Source organism: Mangifera indica, chromosome 17 (assembly GCF_011075055.1).
Source record: "Mangifera indica cultivar Alphonso chromosome 17, CATAS_Mindica_2.1, whole genome shotgun sequence".
NCBI classification, from domain to species: domain Eukaryota; kingdom Viridiplantae; phylum Streptophyta; class Magnoliopsida; order Sapindales; family Anacardiaceae; genus Mangifera; species Mangifera indica.
The window spans coordinates 11170378-11192762 of NC_058153.1; the positions used below are offsets into that span (position 1 = coordinate 11170378).

A 22385-nucleotide genomic window follows, 5' to 3' on the forward strand; every position below is an offset into this window, starting at 1 on the left:
AGAAAGAATAGTTAGAAATAAAAAATCTAGAGACATTTTTTTTATTGAAAACTGAGAGATATGGTGAACATTAATGGGCCCAATGATGGGCTTCATTTTAACAAAACAAGTTCAGCAAAGACTGAGTTGGGTAAATTTGAAAGCCCAACTTGTCAGCTACTCATGGATTTGGACTTTCTTTTTATTTTTTTGAACAACTTTACAAGCCAAACAAAAATTAATGGGTGTACCTTGCATGAATTGACAAATGAAGTTTCCAAAATTTCTTGTAAATTGCTAAGAAGCTTCCTCAGTTTTCCAATGGAAGATTCTCATATATGAAAAAGTCGCTCCAAGATTGTTTCTTTAGTGTTACAATTCATATAAAATAAGTTAGAGTTTCGTAAATATAGAAAAAATTTGAACTACAATATTTGTTTACAGGGTTGTGCTCTATTAGTTTTGTTATTGACTAGGGTCTTGCCAAAAGGAGGGGTGAGCTCTTTTAAAGCCCAAATAGAAAAAGGGCAAACGAGTCTAGCTGGGCTTCGCGTCTGCAAAATACACTCATGGGAGCTCCGAACACCGGTAATTAAATATTTTCTTTTTCTCGAAATTTTCCGTTTGTTTCGCCAGAAAATCTACTTTCTTTTCTCATCTCCTTAGATCTTCACTTTCTGACTTACTTTCATTTCTCTATCTCTCACTCTTTGCAGTCTCTTCCTCTCCCTTCCTCTCCGCCAAATCCGCCAAGATCTTTGTCGCTGGCCACCGTGGCCTAGTCGGCTCCGCCATCGTCCGCAAACTCCTCTCCCTCAACTTCACCAGTATTCTGCTTCGCTCTCACGCCGAGCTCGATCTCACTCGTCAATCAGATGTCGACGCCTTCTTCGCCGCCGAGAAGCCGGATTACGTCATCCTTGCTGCTGCCAAAGTTGGCGGCATCCACGCCAACAATACTTATCCGGCCGATTTCATCGCCGTCAACCTCCAAATCCAGACCAACGTCATCGATTCCTCGTTCCGTCACGGCGTCAAGAAACTCCTCTTCCTCGGGTCCTCTTGCATTTACCCAAAGTTCGCTCCGCAACCGATCACCGAATCGGCGCTTTTAACAGGCCCATTAGAGCCGACTAACGAGTGGTACGCCGTGGCAAAAATCGCCGGAATTAAAATGTGCCAGGCGTATCGGATTCAATACAATTTTGACGCGATTTCAGGGATGCCTACGAACTTGTACGGACCGAACGATAATTTTCATCCCGAAAATTCGCACGTTTTGCCCGCATTGATGCGGAGATTTCATGAAGCTAAAGTTAAGGGAGCTAAAGAAGTGGTAGTGTGGGGAAGTGGGAGTCCATTGAGGGAGTTTTTGCACGTGGATGATTTGGCGGACGCATGTGTATATTTGATGGAGAATTATGGAGCATTGGAACATGTGAATGTGGGGAGTGGTAAGGAGGTGTCTATTAAGGAGTTGGCTGAGCTGGTGAAGGAGGTGGTGGGGTTTGAGGGAGACCTTGTTTGGGATTCTTCGAAGCCGGATGGGACACCGAGGAAGTTGATGGATAGTTCAAAGCTTGCGGAGGTGGGGTGGAGGCCAAAGATTGAGCTTAAGGATGGTCTTGTTGATACTTATAAGTGGTACTTGGAGAATGTCAAGCAATGATAGTGGTGATCATTTATTTGGATTCAGGTTATTTCCGCTGAATGTGCTGCATAATTTATTAGCATTGGAATAAAATTTATTGAGGTGTGCTATCATGGTTTTGTGATTCATAATTGAGTTGTTGTAGAACAAGTTGAATTCAGCTTCCTATTGTAATTTATATTATTCAATCACAATTGCTGAGTTGAGTTGGAGGCCCTCAATTTAGCTTAAAGGTGGGCTTGTTGATACTTATAACTGGTACTTGGAGATTGTGGAGAAATGATGGTCATTTATTCATATTCAGACAAATATTCTTTTGTTCTTATTGGTGTTGGAATAGTTGTTATTGAGGTGTGCTGCTATGGCTTTTAGTGCTTGATTGAGATGTTGTAGAACAAGTTGTATGCAGCTTGCAATTTTAATTGAAATTAATCTTCGAATTTTGAGTTTTTGTTATGTAATTGTGGTTTGCAGATGCTCCGTGATCTGCAATCTTAAATTTATGAAAGAAGTGTTAAATGATCTTACTTAATATGGTGCAGTTTATGTTTCTTGATTTCAGACTTCTCAATTGTCAATAGGGTGTGGTATGTGTCAAATTCAACATTGGGTTTTTGGTTTTAGTGTTGTTGTTTATGTTTATGTTTATTGAATCCATGCATATGTGGTTTTTGGGTGGGATAATTTGAGAAAGTTCCTTTTCACCACTTTGCTTCTTCCCAAACTTCTGGAAGAATGTTGTAGTATGTATATTCTTGTATCTACAGACAGATGCCAAAGTTGTATAAAAGCATATAATTTGAATGGTAATGACCTGTTTTGGTCTTATTTTCTTTGTTTTTAGCTATTTATGTTATTCTCTTCTGTTTTACATTCCCCTCTTCTGCCAGGCATTGGCTATTGCTATATTATGGCTCATGGATCCTTGGCGAAGATTAAATTCATAAGTCATTTCTATTAGTCATGTATAAATTTGTATGTCTTCTGCAGGTAAAAGATAATTTATCTTGACATTTTGTTTCTTTTTCACCTGGGCACTTGTTTATTTCACTAAGCATGATGAACTCTTCAACTTCTTGCACAAAGCCATTAAAACAACACCTCATTTCTCCAGATGGTCATATACAGTATATACTGAAGACAAAGAGAGTAGCAAATCTTGTCTGAGTTCTTCTACTTCTGTCTTGCACTTTGTCCATTAAATACCTGTTTCAAGGGGTCTATGGTTGTTGATTACGATTCCTGATTATCATATGAGATTTGGTAACCTTCTTATGCCACAAATTGCCAGTTCTACCTCTGCCATATCCACAGGTTATGAGGAGCAAATAGGGCTTCAATTGCAAACTTTTTTAGCTGAATTCTATCTGTTTCTCTATCTACATTATGCAACAGAATCGTAATTGTTTCATATTACGATTACAAGTGTATTGGATTTTGTGTTATTGCTTTATTTTTCAACCTTCATTTACAAGTAGGGCTAGATTCCAGCCAAATCAAGCCCAAATATGGGCTGGCTTAAGTTAGACTTGAATCCATTATGGTGAATTCGAATAAAATTCAGGTTGGTTGTATAAATAGTGCTAATAATGGGTTAAATTGTGTCGCTGGCAGAATGAATAGTATCGTTGGAGGAGAATTCGAGTTGAGTTGTCCAATTGAAACTTTAACTTGAATTCGGTTCGAATCGAGCTGAGTTGGCTCAATTTGAGGCCACCCCTAATTACAAGTAGTGATATGGTCCTATTCTTGAGTTTTGCCCATCTGCAGTTTGGGTAGACTTGTTAATGGTTGCAGATTTGTTTATGTAGGAGTTAGGCATTTTACATATTCTGGGTGTTTCTTTAGGGTTTTGTCTACATACACTCAGATTTTGGTGAATCGATTGTAAAATGTAAGAAAGTTTAGTCATGCTGGTTCACATTTTGTCCTTGAGATGAATGGAATTTTTTTGGTGGCTTTGCAGTTTCTCTTAAGACTTTTATATGATATCCTACAGTAGGTAGCATTGCCCTGCAATAAACTATTTTCTGTCATAATAACATTGTTAAATAATTCATTATCCCCTTTTAGGTTTTGGATTCTTATCATCTTTCTGATTTTTGTCTTCTCGGCTAGAATATGAAGTTGGTTGTTGGTGCTTGAACATTACATGTGGGTGTGGTCAAAGATTTGATGCAAGGTGTCACTTGTGGTCCTCCAAGCAGCTTTTATGTGTACATATCTTGCAGCTGTTTGCAGACAATTAACTTTCACTAACATGAGGTTCATTATATACTCTATAGGAATTGTGTGAATTACTTGAGCACTAGTCAGAATATGATGTTTCTTTCTGCCAATCATATGGCTTGGTTTTGTTCATTTTCTTTGTTTATTAATCAAACGTTTACTCATTCTCTAATGTATTCATGTTAGAACAAAACTCAATTTGTTATTGCATTAGTGGTGGGTGGTGGAAGATGTATGAATATTATTAACATAAACAGACATGAATCAGATGGAAGATGTCTAAAGATAGCCTTAAAAAGTTGCTGGATTTTTACTCCAATGAGTTGCTCTTTTTGAAATACCGAAATGCCTTAAGTCTGTGTTTGTGTTTTTCAAGTAGACATTATTAAGTTCAGATTTCATTACATAAAATTTTTGGCTTGGATCATGGATGCAATCTATTGACTTAAAGTGATGGTTTTGTTTAGTAACAGCATTTTCCATGTGAAGTGCCTTTGGGGAAGTGAATATGCAGTTCTTGTGACAGTGTCATCTCCAGCATTATAACATAAGTTTTTTGAAACAATGCCAGGGTTTCCTTCTACCTGATGGATTATCTAGGATTATTTTTCAAATTTCCTGTCATGTCTCAATTTATATCCTGTTGATCAGCTTATCAGTAAGTTGGGAGCCTCAGAAATTTTCTCACTTTGTTGGGATTTGGATTGGGAAATGGACTAAATGTATCATGCTTCTCTTTGGTATATTGCTGACTCTATCCTTGGTGATTGCTTCCAGCCTTTTCAGGTTTCTGTTATCGCATGAGGTTAATAATGCCCTTTTGCTGTGTGCATGGATGCATTTCTGGTCTCGCTACAACAAATTACAGGACCGATGAGCAGTTGTGTGACATGTACATGTGCTTCTCATCCTCCCAAAGAAAACGGTATCTCCTAATTGTGTTTATGAGATGTGAAAAATGATTTTGATATAATTTGAATACCATACATTACATCGCCTTGCTAGAATTGAATGTGTTTACTAATATGCATTGCATTCAATTTTATTGTTTGTTTCGTATTATCCTTGTCCCCATTTACTGTTAGCAAACTAGCTACTCAAAATATATTAAGACAGAGGAAACTCGTTGTATCGTTCAATTATTTTAGAAAAATTTGGTTTTCTTTTCGTTTGCTATTGTAAGAGAGATTTATTCTAAAAAATTCGACCATTTGAACTAGTCAATAGCCACTTTTTAGTGATCAATGTTCTAGTGATTTAAGCAGCTAATTTGACTTTAACTATGTGGCTTGTGTATAAGATCAATTCTTTTGATCAAGACCGACTTTCCCAACACTTCATTTTTTTTTTTTTTTTGGGTTAACCAAGAACCCATATTTGAGCCAAATAATCCAACCATCAAGTATGTAAAATCCTAGGCTTAATGACTGATCTTGCAACTACTGTATCAAGTAAAGAGTTTGATTATGATATGCTACCAGTAGTTTTCAAACCCATACTCTTTTTGTTGCTTGAATGCTTCCACTTTTACCATTTAAGCTACCTCTAAAAAGGGTTCTTTTTCACTTTTAATTGTCTGTACTCAGAAGAAAAAAAATTACAACCACCACTTTAATTTCTCTACAACTTTGAATGTTAGATCAGCTCATAAAGGAAAATAACTTTCATTTTTCTACTATTAGAAGTTTTGGCATTTTAGTGTAAACGCTTAGATAGAGACACTTTTTATATGAAGTTATGGCATTTTAATGTCTTGGGCTGAATTGAAACAGACTTGTCACCCACTGAAAGAAACTGCTCTTTTCTCTGAAGTCATGGGGACACTGAGAGAAACTGCAGGGAAAAAATAAGAGCAATAAATGAGTTTTTAGGTCATCTGAAAATTTCTACATCTGGTCACTTTGTTGTTGTTTAATATGTTGTTCGTAGATAGGGTCATTAATTGGCACCATTTATGACTTCTGTTCTGAAAGTTTCTGATTTTGCAGACCATGCCAGAATTTGGTGTGGGGGAGAAGCCTTGAAAAAAATATATTAGGATTTTGGTCAATAGATTTGATGAGGATTTATGAAGATTTGAAAGAAGAAAAAGAAGAAGACTACAAATATGTACAAATGGGTATGCATACTGAGAGATTTTGAACCATTTTAACTTGAGAAAATTACTAAAATAATGCATTAAAATGAATGCATTCAATTTGGGCAAATAAGATTTATGATCATTGTATTTTTGATCTGACCATTCTTTGTTGATTTTATTGCGTTGGAAAACGATGTTGTTTATATATACATACATAGATATTAATAAATACAAATAAATTGATATATTGTTATATAATTTGATGATTTACTGATTTGTTGATAACCATTAGTACTCATTTATTTATACATAAAATATTATCGGTATATTAACCAAGTGAAAGGGTTGGTTTTATTAGGAAGAATTATAGAATTATGATTGATTCGATATAACATTATTTTCAATGTTACCATATTCGGAGCTAATATTAACCAAGTGAAAGGGTTGGTTTGGGTTAACGTGGTTGATCAATGGTTAGATGGATAAATTGTTTAAATAAATATTAAAATAATATTTATAACAATTTTACATAATCATTAAATATAAAATTTGAATTACGGTGACATAAAAAAACAACATTGGCGTGATGATACAAATACTATGTCTAATGAAAATGTGTTGAGCTTAATTGGGTTAAGCCATTGATTGAACTGTGAACCCATGGGTTTAGGTCAGTTTAATTGCGATTCGACCCAATTCAAAGCTTCTAACAAATTTTAAACAGTTTCGGATCAGATTAGCTTTTGGTACAGTTCATTATGATGATTGAACTATCGAATCTTGATGTGAACATCTAAATGGATAATCTCAGCATATTCATTGATAGACAATAGGGTTTGCCTATAATGTTATCTGATCACCATAATTAGAACTATCGGATCCTGATCCAATTGCCCTAGTAACATAGTATAAAGAAAATAAAAGTGGAAACTTTCATTGTCCAAACAAAAGCAAAGGAATCAAATTTAGTAAATTTGTGATAGAATTCTGTGAAATTTGTGGTTTCTTTCTGAAACCCTTTTGAATTTTCCAGGAAATGGCCAAGAAAAGTGTCGTGGCCATGCCCCACCACCAACCAAAGAGATGAAAGTCGTACGTGCATATATAATTATATAAAACTGGAAAACAAGTGTGAAATAATAATGATAAATGTGAAGAAAAGGGTATGGAGTTTATTATTTCAGCTTTCACGGGCATAGCAAAGGAAGAGAAACCTAAATTGCAGAGCAGAATGCAGCATAATAGAACACTTCTAGGTGTGGATCCTATCTAGGCTGATTCGCATCAAATCCCCAGTTTGGATCGAATCTATGACTCGATTTAAACAAGTTGATTGCAAGTTGAACCACTAACTCAGTTTCCAATCAACTCATTTATCCCATAATGATACTGTTCACTCTATTGGTGTCCCTTTCATGATATTGTATACTAACTTAAATTAATTCGAATTTAATATTTAATTAGGCATTTCCACTTAAGGGTGGATACAAGCCAAATCGAACTCAAGATTAAAAGAATAACTCACCTCAAACTAGTTTAAGTTTGACTTGGTTTGAGAAGAGTTAAAACTCGAATTTGACTACAATATTAAATTGAGCTCAGCTTAATATTGTAATCGAGTCAAAATTGACTAAAACAATATTATTTTTATAGTTCGACTTGAATACATTCCTATTTCCATCCCTAGATAGTTCCATAACCTATAACCCTTGATTCCTCACTCTCACCTCTCAAGTATTTTCTCACTCTTTTGGATTAGATTTGGACAATGTCCAAATAACGCTTAGTTTAAAATTTGCTTGAATCTAAAAAGGTTAATTTGAGATTAATAAATTAAAACCCGAATTCAGTTTGAAAACATTTTGGATTCGATCCAAACTAATTTAAACTTGAATATTCAAACTAGTCCAGATTCAACTCGTTTTTATACACAAGTTTAATGTTTGATTCCAGCTCGATTTGTCTGAGTTTAAATTCGAGTTCAAGTAACTCGAATTGAATCCAACCCTATGTACAAATGAACAACTAAACAATGATAAAAGAATGGAAGGGCAAGTATGAAATAATCCAACATACTTAGAAGGAAAAGAAGGAAGTTTCAAAGAGAGATTTAGGTGAATGTATGTATATATTTCTGCAAATTTCATGAGCTGATGTAACAGATGAGATGGTGGAGGTTTTATTTGAACCATAAATAATAAAATCAAATCCCCACATTTCCCAAGAAGATACAAGAAATGTACACAACACAACTCAGAAGAAACAAGCCTCCTCTGACAAGCCTTTTTGAATTTATAGTACATAAGTATTCTGTGTATTGTTTCTTCTTCAACACTTGAAGTCTGCTTTTTTTTCAAGGGAACCCAGAATTAAAACCTTTACCCACCACCACCACCATCAAACCCATTTCAGGGTCTTTGATTTTTCTTCAAACAAACTCCCCATTTTTCCTGTTAATAATAAATTTGAACCAAACTAATTTGAGTTTCGATTGCATTGAACCAAAATCAAATAGTCATGACTCAAACTTGATACAGAAGATTATCATGCTTGAGTTCGATGTATAAGAATCTTAGTTTGAGTTAACTTGACCTTACTAAAAATTTTTAATTTAAACAAAGTTTCTCATTGAAATGAGTTGAACTTCCAGTATCCGAACTCACACATGTTAAATTCGATTTGAATCCATCTTTAAGAAATGTGTATTTGAGTATTTGACTTCAAGAAAGAGAAAGGCACAACACAGAAACAAGAAAACCAAAAACACAGAAGAGATCAAGTTAGTCATGTCATAACATTGAAGAAGGAAAAGGGAAGAAACCAAGATAAACATTTGCAATAAAATATTACTAATTCATTCCTTTATGAACAAAATTAAAAAAAAAGAAAGAAAATTTAACAAAGGAAAAAAATTAAAAATTATATCGTCACAGTCAGAGATTGAGCCGTCCAGCCAATATCACCACCACCATCCTCAGAGAATTTCACCTTAAAAGGTATAATAATAAGAGAGATATTTGAATTTGAAATCTTGATTTTCTTCTATGACAAACCCAGTTTTCACAGGCACCCATTTGCCCGTTTCCTTCATGCTGCTTCATATTCCACCACCGTTGAAGCAACAACTCCTGCCACAGCCACCGCCAACACCTCCAGAACCCTAGCATTATCAGGAAACACATACAATGAGAACAAGTCCCGGCTTAAACATAAAAATAAAAGCTTGTGGGTGGCACATTATGGTCAAAGAAATGATCCTGATGAATCAAACAAGACCAAATATGCCACTTTTCTCTTCCCTCAGAAGACTGTACAGAGGAGATGGGAGAAGAGAAGACAGAAAAAAAGCACTGTAAATTTATAAGCCAAATCTGCCAAGCTTAAACCACAATGAAGCCTCTTGAAACTTACTTACAGATACAGAAAGGAAGATTAACCTAGATTCGCCGAAGCAACCTCTGTCTTTTTCTTGTCTCTTTGCACGCCCATAACCATTTTCAACATTCCAGAATTACCCTGGGAATGGAATTCCTTTCCTCTTTTCTGGGTTTTGTTTGTTGAATTGAAATGGGCAAATTTTATTATATATTGTGACAGACAGACAGACAGACAGACAGATGACCAAACAGGCACTAGAGTCGAGGCCTCAAAGCCTAAATATATCGAGACAACCACCAAACAAAACCCTATAATATTAAACTACACATTAAACAACACGGCCCTGCTTTTTTCTTGGCCTAACATTCTTTTGTGCATGGATAATGGATTCTAGGAACCCTAACCATGCCAAACTTATTTAAATCTAACAATAAAATTATGCTTATCAAAAATAAAATAATAATAATTATATTATAAATATATTAATTTATGTATTCCAAATGGGTGCTATGATCTAAACCTTTATATTTTTTTATTGTAAGTAACATTATAAGTACATAGTTTTGAATTCTTAATTGGATATCAAGATAATATGTTATCATATAATTAGGTATTGTTATATTTTCAATTAAAAATCACCCATAACATAATAACGTATCAAATTAGAAACTCAAAACTGAATATACAAAATTTTATTATTTTATTTTTATACTTTAAAAAATAATTGTATATTATAGTTATGATGATATACGTAATTAAGAACCTTACACAGTTTATGTAATGGTAGCAAAGTTGAGTATGTGATAATGGATCTTGATATCTATTATAAGATAAGATAAATGTAAAAGAAATAAGAAGATAAGAAAATTTTAACAGGGCTAAGAATTATAGATTATAGTTGGAAAACCATTAAATTGTTTATATGCACATAGAAGAAGAATAGGAATAGAAGGCTTATCCACAGTCACCACCAAAGTAAATAAGTTCGTTGAAAGTTTGATCTTTATATATCTTTAGAAGAAACTTAAACCTACGTTTTTTTATATATAGACTCGACTTCAGTTATATTTTTTGGGCAAACATCTCGCTGTTAAGAGAGCTTTGTATAACACCTTTGGATCTTTTTTTGAGATCTGATCTAAAGTCTTTTTAATAAAGTGAAAAAATTAACATTTTTATATGATTAAGAACTTAATAAGCTTGGCTAATACACCTCGAAAGTGATGTATTGGAACTTGTCTTAAACCCATTTTTTAGGTTAAATAAATATTAACCATGCTTTTTTTAATTTTAACTTTGATCAAAATTCTACTCGGCTGTGGAGGAGTCCATTATAAACGGGTCCCATTTCAGGACCCATTTTGGTCATTTGGGTAAAAGCACCCCGGCTTTCACGTTTCCATGTTAACCGAAAGTGCCGTGGGAAACGAGCAAGACTTGCCAAAATAAGGCGTCTTTACGTTGCTTGTCTGAATGATCAACTTTGCCTCTTCCATCTTTGGCAACCCAAGCCACTGCCAGGGATGAAAGTGTCTTTTTTCCAAATTTATGAACCCGATGATACTACACTTGACAGTTTGTATTGTCAGATTATATTTATATTTTGTTAGTTCAGATTTTATATCAGAAATCTTAAACTTTAACTCTATCTGAATTAGAATTATATTAAGATTTTTTAACCTTAATTCAACATTTTAATATTTGAATTGTCTTAACTGATTCAAATTGATCCGAAATTATCTATTATTTTCATTTTCTAAAGTGTTTTTATTATTTTAATTTCTTCATCAAATTACCTACCCTGCTATTAATAAAATATAAAATATATTATTTTGCCTTATTAGCAAATAGTATAAAAAATTACATATTAAGACTTTTAAAACATATTAGTAATATGACTAACCAAATTAAATTTTTACTATTTAATAATAAAATAAAATATTTAAATAAAAATTCAAGATAATATGAGTAATTATAATTATATAAAAATATAATTATATGCAATCGGTAAAGATTTCAAATTCTTACTATAAAAATATAATATATAATTATAATATGAGTAAAACTTTAAAAACACATTTATAATCTGACTAATCAAATCATATTTTTACTAATTAATAATAAAATAAAATATTTAAATAAAAATAAACAATATATGAGTAATTATAATTATATGAAAATATAATTATTTGCAATTTATAAAGATTTTAACTACTATCGATATTGTTTTTCAACATTTCTATAATTTATCTCTAATAAATTCTATTAAAATAATATTTCTCCAAAATATTTAAATTGATTTGGGTCATGTCAGGTTATTTTCGTGTAAATTCTAACACTAACTAATTTAATTTCAAGTAGTGTTGGATTGACCCAAAATAAATTTTTTATTAAAAAAACTCAATCCTAACCTGATCTTTTCCATATTGTGTTGTGTCAGATTAACGAGTTATGTTAAAAATTGTCAGCTTTAAAAGATGCTTCTGTCATTCCTCCTCAATTCATCAACCAAAATTTTGACTTGATTTGAATTTTTTTGAGATCATGTTTGTATCGTGTCTTTTCATATTTTAGGGTAAAAGACATTCAATTCAAATTCGATCTAACTTAAAATCATGACAAAAACATCCAACTCAAACATGACTTGTTATATGATTGAACTGATAATCAAATTTGGCGATTTGTGTCGATTGGGTCGTGTTCATATTGTGTATTTTCGTGTTTAAGGTTAGAAGACACTCAATTCGAACTCAAATCATATCAAAAAAACCTAACTTAAATATGACCCATTCTATGAGCAGATTGACACAACACAACTTGAATTAACTTGTTTTAAAAAAGGATTATGTCGTATAAAAACAAGACATATTTTAACCTATATTTTACGCAAAACAACATAATTTATTAAAATAAAATTGATTTATTTTAACTTCACCATCCACTTATTTGTTTGGTGCTCATAAAGATCTTCCTTAAGGAATTTTAAGTCAATTAATTAACACAAGTAAATAATAAAATTATGCAAATATATAAATATAAATATAAAGAGAATTAAAAAACACATTAATTAAACTTTATATCCTATAGAATAATTAAGTACCTATATGCAATGCATATTTAGAAGTTAATTACAGAGAAGTTGTGCATTCAACATGTTAATTTGCCAAAATTTTATTTTATTTTATTTTTTATAAAACATTTGGGTCATGACTAGGTTATATATGAAAAATTAACCTAAACACAATCCGAATTATAATTAGTGTAAAAAAAACCTAACCAAACTTTATTTTTTTATCATGTCTAGTTATCATATCATGTCGAAAATTGCGTGAATAGATAATTTAGATATGAACATGAAATCTCTCAAGTTTGTAACAAAATATATCCCTATAATTTGATTCGAAATATGAGTTATAATATAAAGTGTAAAACTTACATATTACATATGGTTAGAATTTCACTCCAAATTATCAATCAAAACTCCCCTTAAATTTTGACATAGTATAAAATTTTATGAACAAATATTCATTATTTCATCATATATATATATTGGACTCTATTAGATTATACTACTCGATTGATGACTTATATGTATAGTTCCATAATTTAGCTTCTTTTTGCACAAAACTACGGATGAATTCAAATTGAATTTAACCTGAATAAATGTTAATTTGAATATAGAATGGTCAATTTGAATTTGAGCTCAACTTGCCCAAAAGTCAAACTGATGAACAATAATATGGGAGAAGGTGAATAATAATATCGGAGAAGGGGAGGAATCGCACATGAAGAAGAAGAATCTTCACCTAAAAAAAGAAAAAAAGATAAAAGAATCATGGCCAAGGTGAACTCCAACATTGATGTCGTTTATCTTAAGCTTGACCAGATAAAATTGTTTCAATTGGAGTTTGATTTATTGACTTGAATCCATCCTTATATAAAACTTTTAATATAAAAAATAATATAAATTATATATGAGAAATATTACATATATTGAATCCACTTAACTTTTTATCGAAAATCAAATTTTAGGGACAAGATTATCCTTTGGAGGGATAAAATAAAAAAAGTAATATTATATATACAATCTTTATTATGTAATTAAAAAGTTAATAATTAAAGATAAAATAATATTAAATCATATAATGATATATCATTATTTATGCATACAATATTATTAGTATGAGAAGGCCAATTAGGGTAAAAATGGTAATTGAGTAAAGACTTGGATCTAAGCATTGGGGGTGGGTCGTATTTTATGTACCGGCATGATGTTGCAAAGAGGAATCTGGGGTGTCGAAAATTCGTCGGACACGTGTACGAAGTTAAAGTAGGTTGCATTATTCGCAATGCAGGTTACAAGTAAATGACACGAAAATAAAAATTAAAGCGAAAATTAAAAATAAAACAAAAACAAAAACAAAAACCCTGCTCGAGACTATCATGACAAAGAACAAGAAGCGACAGAATGTCTAAGAAAAAGTCAGATTTTTCGGAGGAAAAAAAGCAATCGATTTTTCATTTTCCAGGAAAATTATCAAAAAGGGGGGAGAGAGAGTACCTGAAGAGAAAGTCGAGCAGCTCCTGAACCAAGAAAAAGTTGTGTTAACAATGATATCAATGAGGAATCTCTGAATCAGACGGCCCTGATTAAAGCTCCTGTAAAAAAGTTCCACAATTACGGCTGTTTCTTTCACTTTTGAAACCATCAGAAACTCAGTAGATACGTAAAAAGAAACCATTCATTTGGGTTTCTTTACCATTTTTTAAACTATTAGGGGGTTAAATAATTTTTTCAATGAAGCTTTTATCTCTGCAATCTTTACTAAAAGAAGGTGAAGAGAAAAGAAAGTTTCAGGCGACCGACAGGGGAAAGTTTTCAGTTCTTGATCATTTAAAAAAGCTTTGAAAAATATTAGTCACTTTCTATAAGAACCTTGCTTTTACAGGACACTGAAGAAACTGAAACTTGACAGCTATGGAAACAAATTTGGGAAGCTGAACGTTGCTCTTACCTTAGAGATGAAGATATAGACGACGGAGGTGAAGAAAGAGAAGAGACCTGAAGGGCTTTTATATGCGGAGACAGTCGCAATCTAATTCCTGAAAACTTGAGGCGGACTTTATGGAGTGAGCATTATGAATCTTCTCGTCTTTAGAGAGAAAATGGAAAGGTCTTTTTGACAGGATTTTAATGGTGGAAGAGGACATTGATGGCTCAGATTCCCAGTCACATGCAGAAAATACTTGACAGAGATTCTGGTTTGACAAGGCCCATTTCTCAGGTCATCAAACTTGGTCTTGTTTGAGCTTGATAACGGTGTGTCACGTGGGCTGGTTTGTTGGCCAACTAAAGCTGTGCCCCTGCTTTTTGTAAAGAGGGTTTGAATTCGTTTTTTTTTTAATAACACATTTTTTATTATTGAATTTAATAATTATAACATCAATTATTAAATTTAAAATTTTGTTTTATTTGATATAATTATTTAGCTCTGAGTAGATAATTCAGTTTGAATAGATTTCTCGTTAAAAAAATGAAAACTAAAGCTTTGCATAATTGATTGTTTGATAAGTAAAGTTAGATTGAAACTGAACAGAATTTAAACATAAATTTATTTAAAATTTATAATGATTGGATCAAACTTGTTTGAATTCATTGGAGATATTGATCGAATTTATTTGAATTGGTTGTCGGTAGGGCTGGACTCGAATCTAGTCCATTCAAGCTAGAGCTTGAGCTCGACTTAAACGAGCTAGTTTTATACAAGCTCGGTCGAGTTCGAGCTCGAGCTTGAGCTACTTTTCAAGTTTTTCAATTAAAAATTTTGATACAAAACGATATTGTTTTAATCAATATGTATTAAAATGACGTTGTTTTAATAACGAAAAATGAGTCGAATCGAATTCGAGTTTGACTTTTATAAACTCGAGCTCAAACTCGAACTCAACTATGTATAAACCGAATCGAGCTGAAGCTCAACTCAATTTGATTCGGTTCAAATCTAACTTTAATTGTTGGTATGATAAATAGTATTTATTCAAAATTTTTATAGACAGTATTTAGAGTTGATAATCTTTTATAGGTTAAAAGACCTATTCTCGCCCAAGATTTAGTTAATTATCAAATATCTATTTATTAAATTTAAGAAATTTAAATATTTATTTATTAGTTATTAAAAATAACAAAACAAAATTTATTAGTATAAAAAATATAATAATTATTTATTTAATAATATTAAAAAAATAAATTTTTATTCCAATTTTTATATTTTATTTTTAAAATTTTTACCAATTAAAATAATAAAATTTTATATAATTTCTCTTTATTTTCTAAATTTTAAAAGCTGAACTTTTCCACCTAGATTTTATTTCTTTCCTCCTTTCTCCGGCGGGAATCCGGCCAAAAACCAATATTCGTTTTCCATAGGTGCTCTCTCTCACTTTCGAAGCCAGAAGAACCTATCTTTTCCCCTATTCGATCTCTGTTTTTTCCTGAGAATTCAAATCACGCCCTGGACAATAATCAATAGCGTCGCCGATAATTTTCTCGGTAGATAAAACTCCTCTTAATCTGGGCAGAAATGGATGATTGAAAGACGGTAACATTTGTCGTTCAAAGGAAATCTCTTGTAATCATCATCATCATTATTGCTACTGTTAGAATCCTTGTTTTCTCTTCTCAATCAAATCCCTCCAAATAACTTTCAGAGCCGAAAACCCACTCAATTGCTCGTCTTTAACCAGAAAAACCGCTCCCTTCCCTCCACGCCCGAGCGCTGAAACAACTTTCAATCACTGAAAATCGACTGCATTGGAATCAAATTGCCGCCCTCCCACCGGAATCTGAGCGCCGTTCACTGGCGAAACCTTTCCGTCCAGCCTCTGTCGACCAAAACCCACTGTTAGCTACTGATTTTCTCCCTTGCTGGCGTGTGTTCGTTATCGCTTCATCACTGCCGCTTTCACCTCTGTTACTGCCGTCGCTTCTCCGACGTTCAACCGCCGTCATAGACCTCCGCCGTTCATCCCTTGTCACTGGCGTTACCGAAAAATTGAATATGGAAATTGTTTAGGAGATTTTAAGAGGGAAAATACTATTTTAAAAAATTTAGATGAGAAAAAATTATTAATTTTTATGATTTAAAAAACGTTAAATTTATTTTTAATATTATAAATAAAATGATGATTTTATTTTTTAAATTGTTAATTTTAATTATTTTTAAGTTAATAAATAAAATTTTTAAAATTAATAAAGAAAAATTTGAAAAAATTGCATAATTTGGGTGGGAAATAGTCCTTTGGCCATTTGGATAATATTAGGGTTCGCTGGTTTATGAATAAGACCGTGCTGGGTTGACCCTTTATAACCATATATAACCTATACATAGGTTTCATGTTGGGCTCATGTCGTTTTGTGCCAAAAAGGGTTAGGTAACGTCAATTCAAGTTAGGTTTTTTTCAACACCATTCTAAGTTCTAATTTAAGTCTTGCCAACTTGTTCATGATTTGAATCATATTGGGTTAAGTGTTTTTGACACCATCTTAATTCAAGTTAATCGTCTATGAAACTTGAAATGACATAATAAAGTAGACACATATTGTCGGGTCTAATAATTTAAATGTGTATAGAGTGTATTGAATTAATCAATAATTAAAATTTTTCGTATATGGGTTTAGATTTTCAACCTCGGTTAAGCTCAAACAAAACTTAACTTAAGATTAAATTGAATTCAAAAGAGTTTAAAAGGACAAATTGATGTTTAAACTAGTTTTAAAAATAATTTAACTTTAAATATAATTTAAATTAATTCAAACTCGAATATTTAAATTAATTCAAATTTAGTTTATATATAAAAATAAGCCCGCTAATTTATCATATTCAAATAATCAAATTTAAAAATTTAATTAAATGGTACCCATGCAATTATAAATCCTCTTCTTATATTTTGATATAATTTATATGTACTAATCACGCCAAAGAATAAATTAAAAAAAATTTTTCCTCTTTATTACCTAAACCAATAAAACTATATGTATTTATAATATATATAAATAAATATGTATCAATAAATATGTGTCATTCTATGATTTTATATGAAGATATTTCATCATTGGTACCCGATAGGGCCTGAAAATTCCTTGTATGCAGTAGTGTTTTTGTCAGATTTTTAAACTTGTATGTGATTATAGGGGCATATTTGTAAGTTTTTAAAGTTATAAAACAAACCAAAATTGGAAGAATTTTAATGAACCGAATTTCAACAACAAATGTGAAACCCAATTAATTAGACCCAAAAGGTTAGATATGAAAAACTGGCCCGGGCTTCTTTGCTCGATTGACAAAGTGCCTATCAAAATTACTTTTGAACTTGGTCATACATGGGCCTGAATATGACCTTAAACTTTGTACCTACGCCCATTTTGAGAGCAACCCAAAGTCCTTTATTTATTTATTTTGGCCCAAGGACATATTCCCACCCAAAGTATGGTGAAATCTCAAGATATCCTCTAACTTTTAAAAACACAAACACTTACTCATCATCCAAAATCTATTAAACTTTTTTGTTAGAGTCAAAGGTAAAATTATCATTTTACCCTATGATAGTTGGAAGGCCTCCTACGATAGTTGTCCAAATGATTCTAACAATGAGGGTGGGGAGAGGGTGGTGTCGGAGACAGTGTGGTGGTTGGAGGGTTTCGAAGAGAAAAAACCTAGGTTGGGGGAAAATAGTCATTTTTTAAAACTTGAAATGTTTAGTTAAAGGTAAAGTTGTTAGTTTTTAAAATTTGAAAAGAGAAATAAGATAAAATTATAATTATTTTAATATTACTGATAAAATAATGATTTTACCTTTGATTCTAATAGAAAAGTTTAACAGACTTTGGGTAATAGATGAATATTTGAGTTTTTAAAAGTTAAAGGGTATAAGTTGGGAGTTCACTATCCCTTGGGTGGGAATAAGTCTGTCGGCCTCTTTTTTTTTTTGACAAAAAGCATGTAAAATAATAGAAGAAATTAACACAAAAAGCTGCAAGAATTATAGAATAATTGAAAAAGAAAAGATAAACTTTTTTATTGTCTCTCTTTGGGGTTATGGAAAGACCAGTTTTGGGACAACAAAAAAAAAAGGAGAAATTAGTGTAGTTAAAATTTTCTTGTCGTGCACATTTTTTTACTTTTGGCTTTTACCATGTCTGGATTTTGATACTTAATTTTTAGAGGGTCGAATTATTTTTTCGGCCAACTGTCCCACCCAAGGTTTGATGAAGTAATGGTGTCACCCTGTTAGTTTGAAAAACTATTCTCCACTCACTTACCAAAAGGTCAAAAAAACTATTCTGCACTCATTTGTTAAATTTATTAAAATATTATTGAAAAGACAAATAGATTCTCAAACAAAATAACACTCTGTTACTAAAATTTATTAAATAATTTTCTTTATGTCTAATATATAATAATTTTAATTAAAATAATAAAAAAATTTACTAAAAATTTTTATTATAACAAAAATTTATAATAAAAATTTTAACTAAAATTTATTAAATAAAAAAATTTAATTAAAATAATAAATAGGGGTGTTAATAATGTATAATTGTATATTTGAGGGAAATATATAATTTTTAAATATGTAAGGGGTGTTGATAAAACTTTTATGTGTTTTTTGGGAATTCAAAAATAGATTAAGGTGTTTTTGAAATATTTAAAATTTTAAGTTATGTCTCAATAGTTTCAAAAATAATATTATACTCCAAAAAGTTTTGAATAAAATGCAATTAATTAGTGTAAATGTCATATTTCAAACTATTGGATTTATAATTATGTTTTCACAATATAAGGGTGACTATGTAATTTTCAAAATAAGATAAGGCAAAATATCCATTTACCTCTAATAAGTTTTAAAAATAACATTTACACCCCCATAATGTTGTTAACAGTTTACTTAGATAAGGGTGTTGTTGTAATATTTAAAACCTTAGGGACAAAATATTATTTAATTATACTTTTATTATAATATTTGAAGAAAAGGACTTAAACACCTTTTAACTAATCAAACTAACAAGTAACATCGACAGATAGATAAAAAAATGATTTTTCTTTTTAAATTTAATGAGTATGAGTATGATATTTTAATATTTGGCCTATTGTTTCACCTAAAGTTTATCACAGTTACATTTTTTATCCATGAAATTAAAAAAAAAAAAAACAACTTTTCATCTATTGTGACATTTTGTTGATGAGATATATTAATTGATATATAATAATTGTTGTAATAACAAAAACACCTTAAAAACTTTATAAAATTGGTATTTATGCCGTTTAATACAACATGTTCACTACGTGGACAATCTTCCAATGACATTATGTACTAATTCGAATGAGTTTAAATTTGAGTTTGAACTAAATATTATAAATTTGATATAAACTTGAGTTGTCCCTTAGGTTTGACTTAGCTCAAATATACTTTTATCGAAACACTATTCTCTAATTAATTTCTATTTTTTAATAATTAATAAGTATAGATTAAACTGAACTTGTAACACCCCTCTCCAGATGTATCTAGAATAAGTATCCGAAGAGATGTGCTAACTAAAACTTTTCTTAAATACATACAACAATAAGTAATCACATGATAAATAATTCACTCTCACAATCCCCAAAAGTATAATAAATCATAATCCCGATGTATGAAATCCAAAATCATAAAATAAATCCAAGTAAATAAATATGGCTGAACATGAAAAATGACCAAAATGCCTCTGCCTCATGTGCTACCTCAAGCTGACCTACTGGGTCCCTACTACTCCAAAAGTCCTACCTGCAAAACCACTAAAGAAGACGGTGATGAAATACACTCAATAAGTAGGTGACCTTATGGTATCCCAATATATGAACACACACCATAGATAATCCTTATCTCATATGTGTCCTTTGATTAATCTCCTTATGGTATCACAAATGTTTCTCTAGCATCTCTGATGCCTATTTAAATCATATTGATGCCTTTGCCAAATCCTTAATGGTAGTGTTATGCCGGATGATTAGTGCGAAATGATGTTCATTGACATTTCAAACGTCTAGTGAAAGCATAAGACATCTCAATTGTCAATCATAAAGTACACCTAGTGCACATGCCAATTGGGCTTTCAGTTATGGATACCAGATTATAAGAGTAGTGAGACCCTGGGCCTCACTATCGCATATACATCTAAGATGCTAAGATGCCTAATGTTAGTGTGTGCACGAGCATCCTAGATGCTAAGGCTTCTTGGGCCAATGCATAATCATCCAAAGGTATTAATATCACATAGGCTACTCTTGATGCTTTCACTATTACACCGCACAAAACTTGGTGGCTTAATCACTTTGCACATAACTTAGTGACAAATCACAATATCATAGTACATCATTTTCAATTTTTGACTCAAAACCACTTCAATTGGGGTTTGTGCCATTGTCTACACAATCGGGTATACCCAAATTCCTTTCATGCCATCTTTCATATAGTTCAACACATTTAGTTGATATTAACCTCATATTGCCTTTGTTAGAGCCTTAATTTATATTTTCCTCTCATTAATCCTTTATAGAGGGTAAAATAGTTATTTCCAAACCCATATACTCACATAAGAACTTCATATACTTTTTATGTACTTCACATGTCTTTATTTTCAAAAATTTTGAAAAGTACACGAGTGTCTTCATATCACACACAAGGATGTCTTACTTTATCCATATAGGTATGCAACCAGGCATATGGAGTTGTATCCTTGGTGCATGGCACATGACCGTGTGTCTCATATCACACGATCATTTGTCCATTTCCAATTCCATACTCTCGTGGCTTTAATCAACATGAGGGGAATTTTTCCCAAAAACACAAGGGTGTGTTTTGCTATTTTCTCTAGAATTCGACAGACAATTCTAACATCATTGCTTGTCCATCAACCAATCCCATTACCACATACTCCTATGCGATGATTTAACATATCAAAATAACCTCACAATTGTTCATAAAATCCTTATCAAAACCATACCACAGTAGCTTAGAAATTTAATCTCTCTCTCCTCCACTAAATCATGTAATGCATTAAGTTTATCAATATATTATTTATGCCACAACCTTATCGACTACTTCAACATAATACACGCATCAAAACTACACTTATCATCACAAAATACTTGGTTTGCTTAATATAAACACACTCTCTAATGTAACCATTAATCTACTACCAAAATAATGACTGAGATAGCATAACAATAACATATCATCAAAATCCAACCACAGTTCAAGGCCATAAAATCCTTCCATCCATAGATGCGCACACACATACTCAAATCAATGGAATCATTAGCCGCTATGAATCACATACATTATTATTATATATTCATACAAAATCCGCATCACAAATTCAATTATAATCAATTCACAATGTTTAATGTAATCAAATTGTCAACATAGTTTTGGGGGAATGATCACTGTTTGACTGTTTCATAGCGTTGGATGACTACTTACACATTCTTTGTAGGACATGTCGAGATGGTCTGGAAGAGTTGGCAGACCACACCGACAAGGGAGTATTGGTTTTCGAGGCTCTTCACGAAGATGGTTGATGCAGATTATACCTCGAGATTGTTTTACGAACCATGGGAGATGGTCGATACGGTATAGTATAATAGTATTTTCATTATAATTTATGTTGAATTGATTTATAATCTGCACGTGTTACCATTCTAATTTCTTACTGTTTATAAGTTTTAATCCCTATAAACTTCAACTGTGCACATTGTGTAGTCAGAGTTATAGATTTTCATGATTAATCGATTACAGTGTACGACTCTAAGGTATCATACTTAGGGAATATAGGGTGTCTTGAATGGCGGATAATATTCACACATTGATAGTCCCTATTGTAATATTGTATATCAATTTGAATAAACTTAAACTTAAATTGAATATTATGGATTTAATCGGAATTTGAACTAGCCTTATACTCAAATTGGCTCAAACTGAATCCACCCCTAAAATCAAAGTATAGCCCAAAATTTTCAATTTCAATGTATGGGC

At 31.7% G+C, this 22385-nt stretch overlaps 1 protein-coding gene and 1 long non-coding RNA gene across 2 annotated transcripts; one reads left to right on the forward strand and one right to left on the reverse strand.

Annotated features, from left to right (window-relative positions):
* The first annotated feature begins 379 nt into the window (after positions 1 to 379).
* Positions 380 to 2162, forward strand: LOC123200814 (putative GDP-L-fucose synthase 2). Its single transcript, XM_044616206.1, has 2 exons — positions 380 to 567; positions 696 to 2162. Exons 1-2 carry the CDS (start codon positions 549 to 551, stop codon positions 1646 to 1648), a joined length of 972 nt encoding a protein of 323 aa, XP_044472141.1. The 5' UTR covers positions 380 to 548; the 3' UTR covers positions 1649 to 2162.
* A 6583-nt stretch (positions 2163 to 8745) lies between these two features.
* Positions 8746 to 9771, reverse strand: LOC123200388. Its single transcript, XR_006498534.1, has 2 exons — positions 9355 to 9771; positions 8746 to 9099 (listed from the first exon to the last, which is right to left on the reverse strand). It is a non-coding gene; the product is annotated as an uncharacterized LOC123200388 (long non-coding RNA).
* Between the last annotated feature and the right edge of the window lie 12614 nt (positions 9772 to 22385).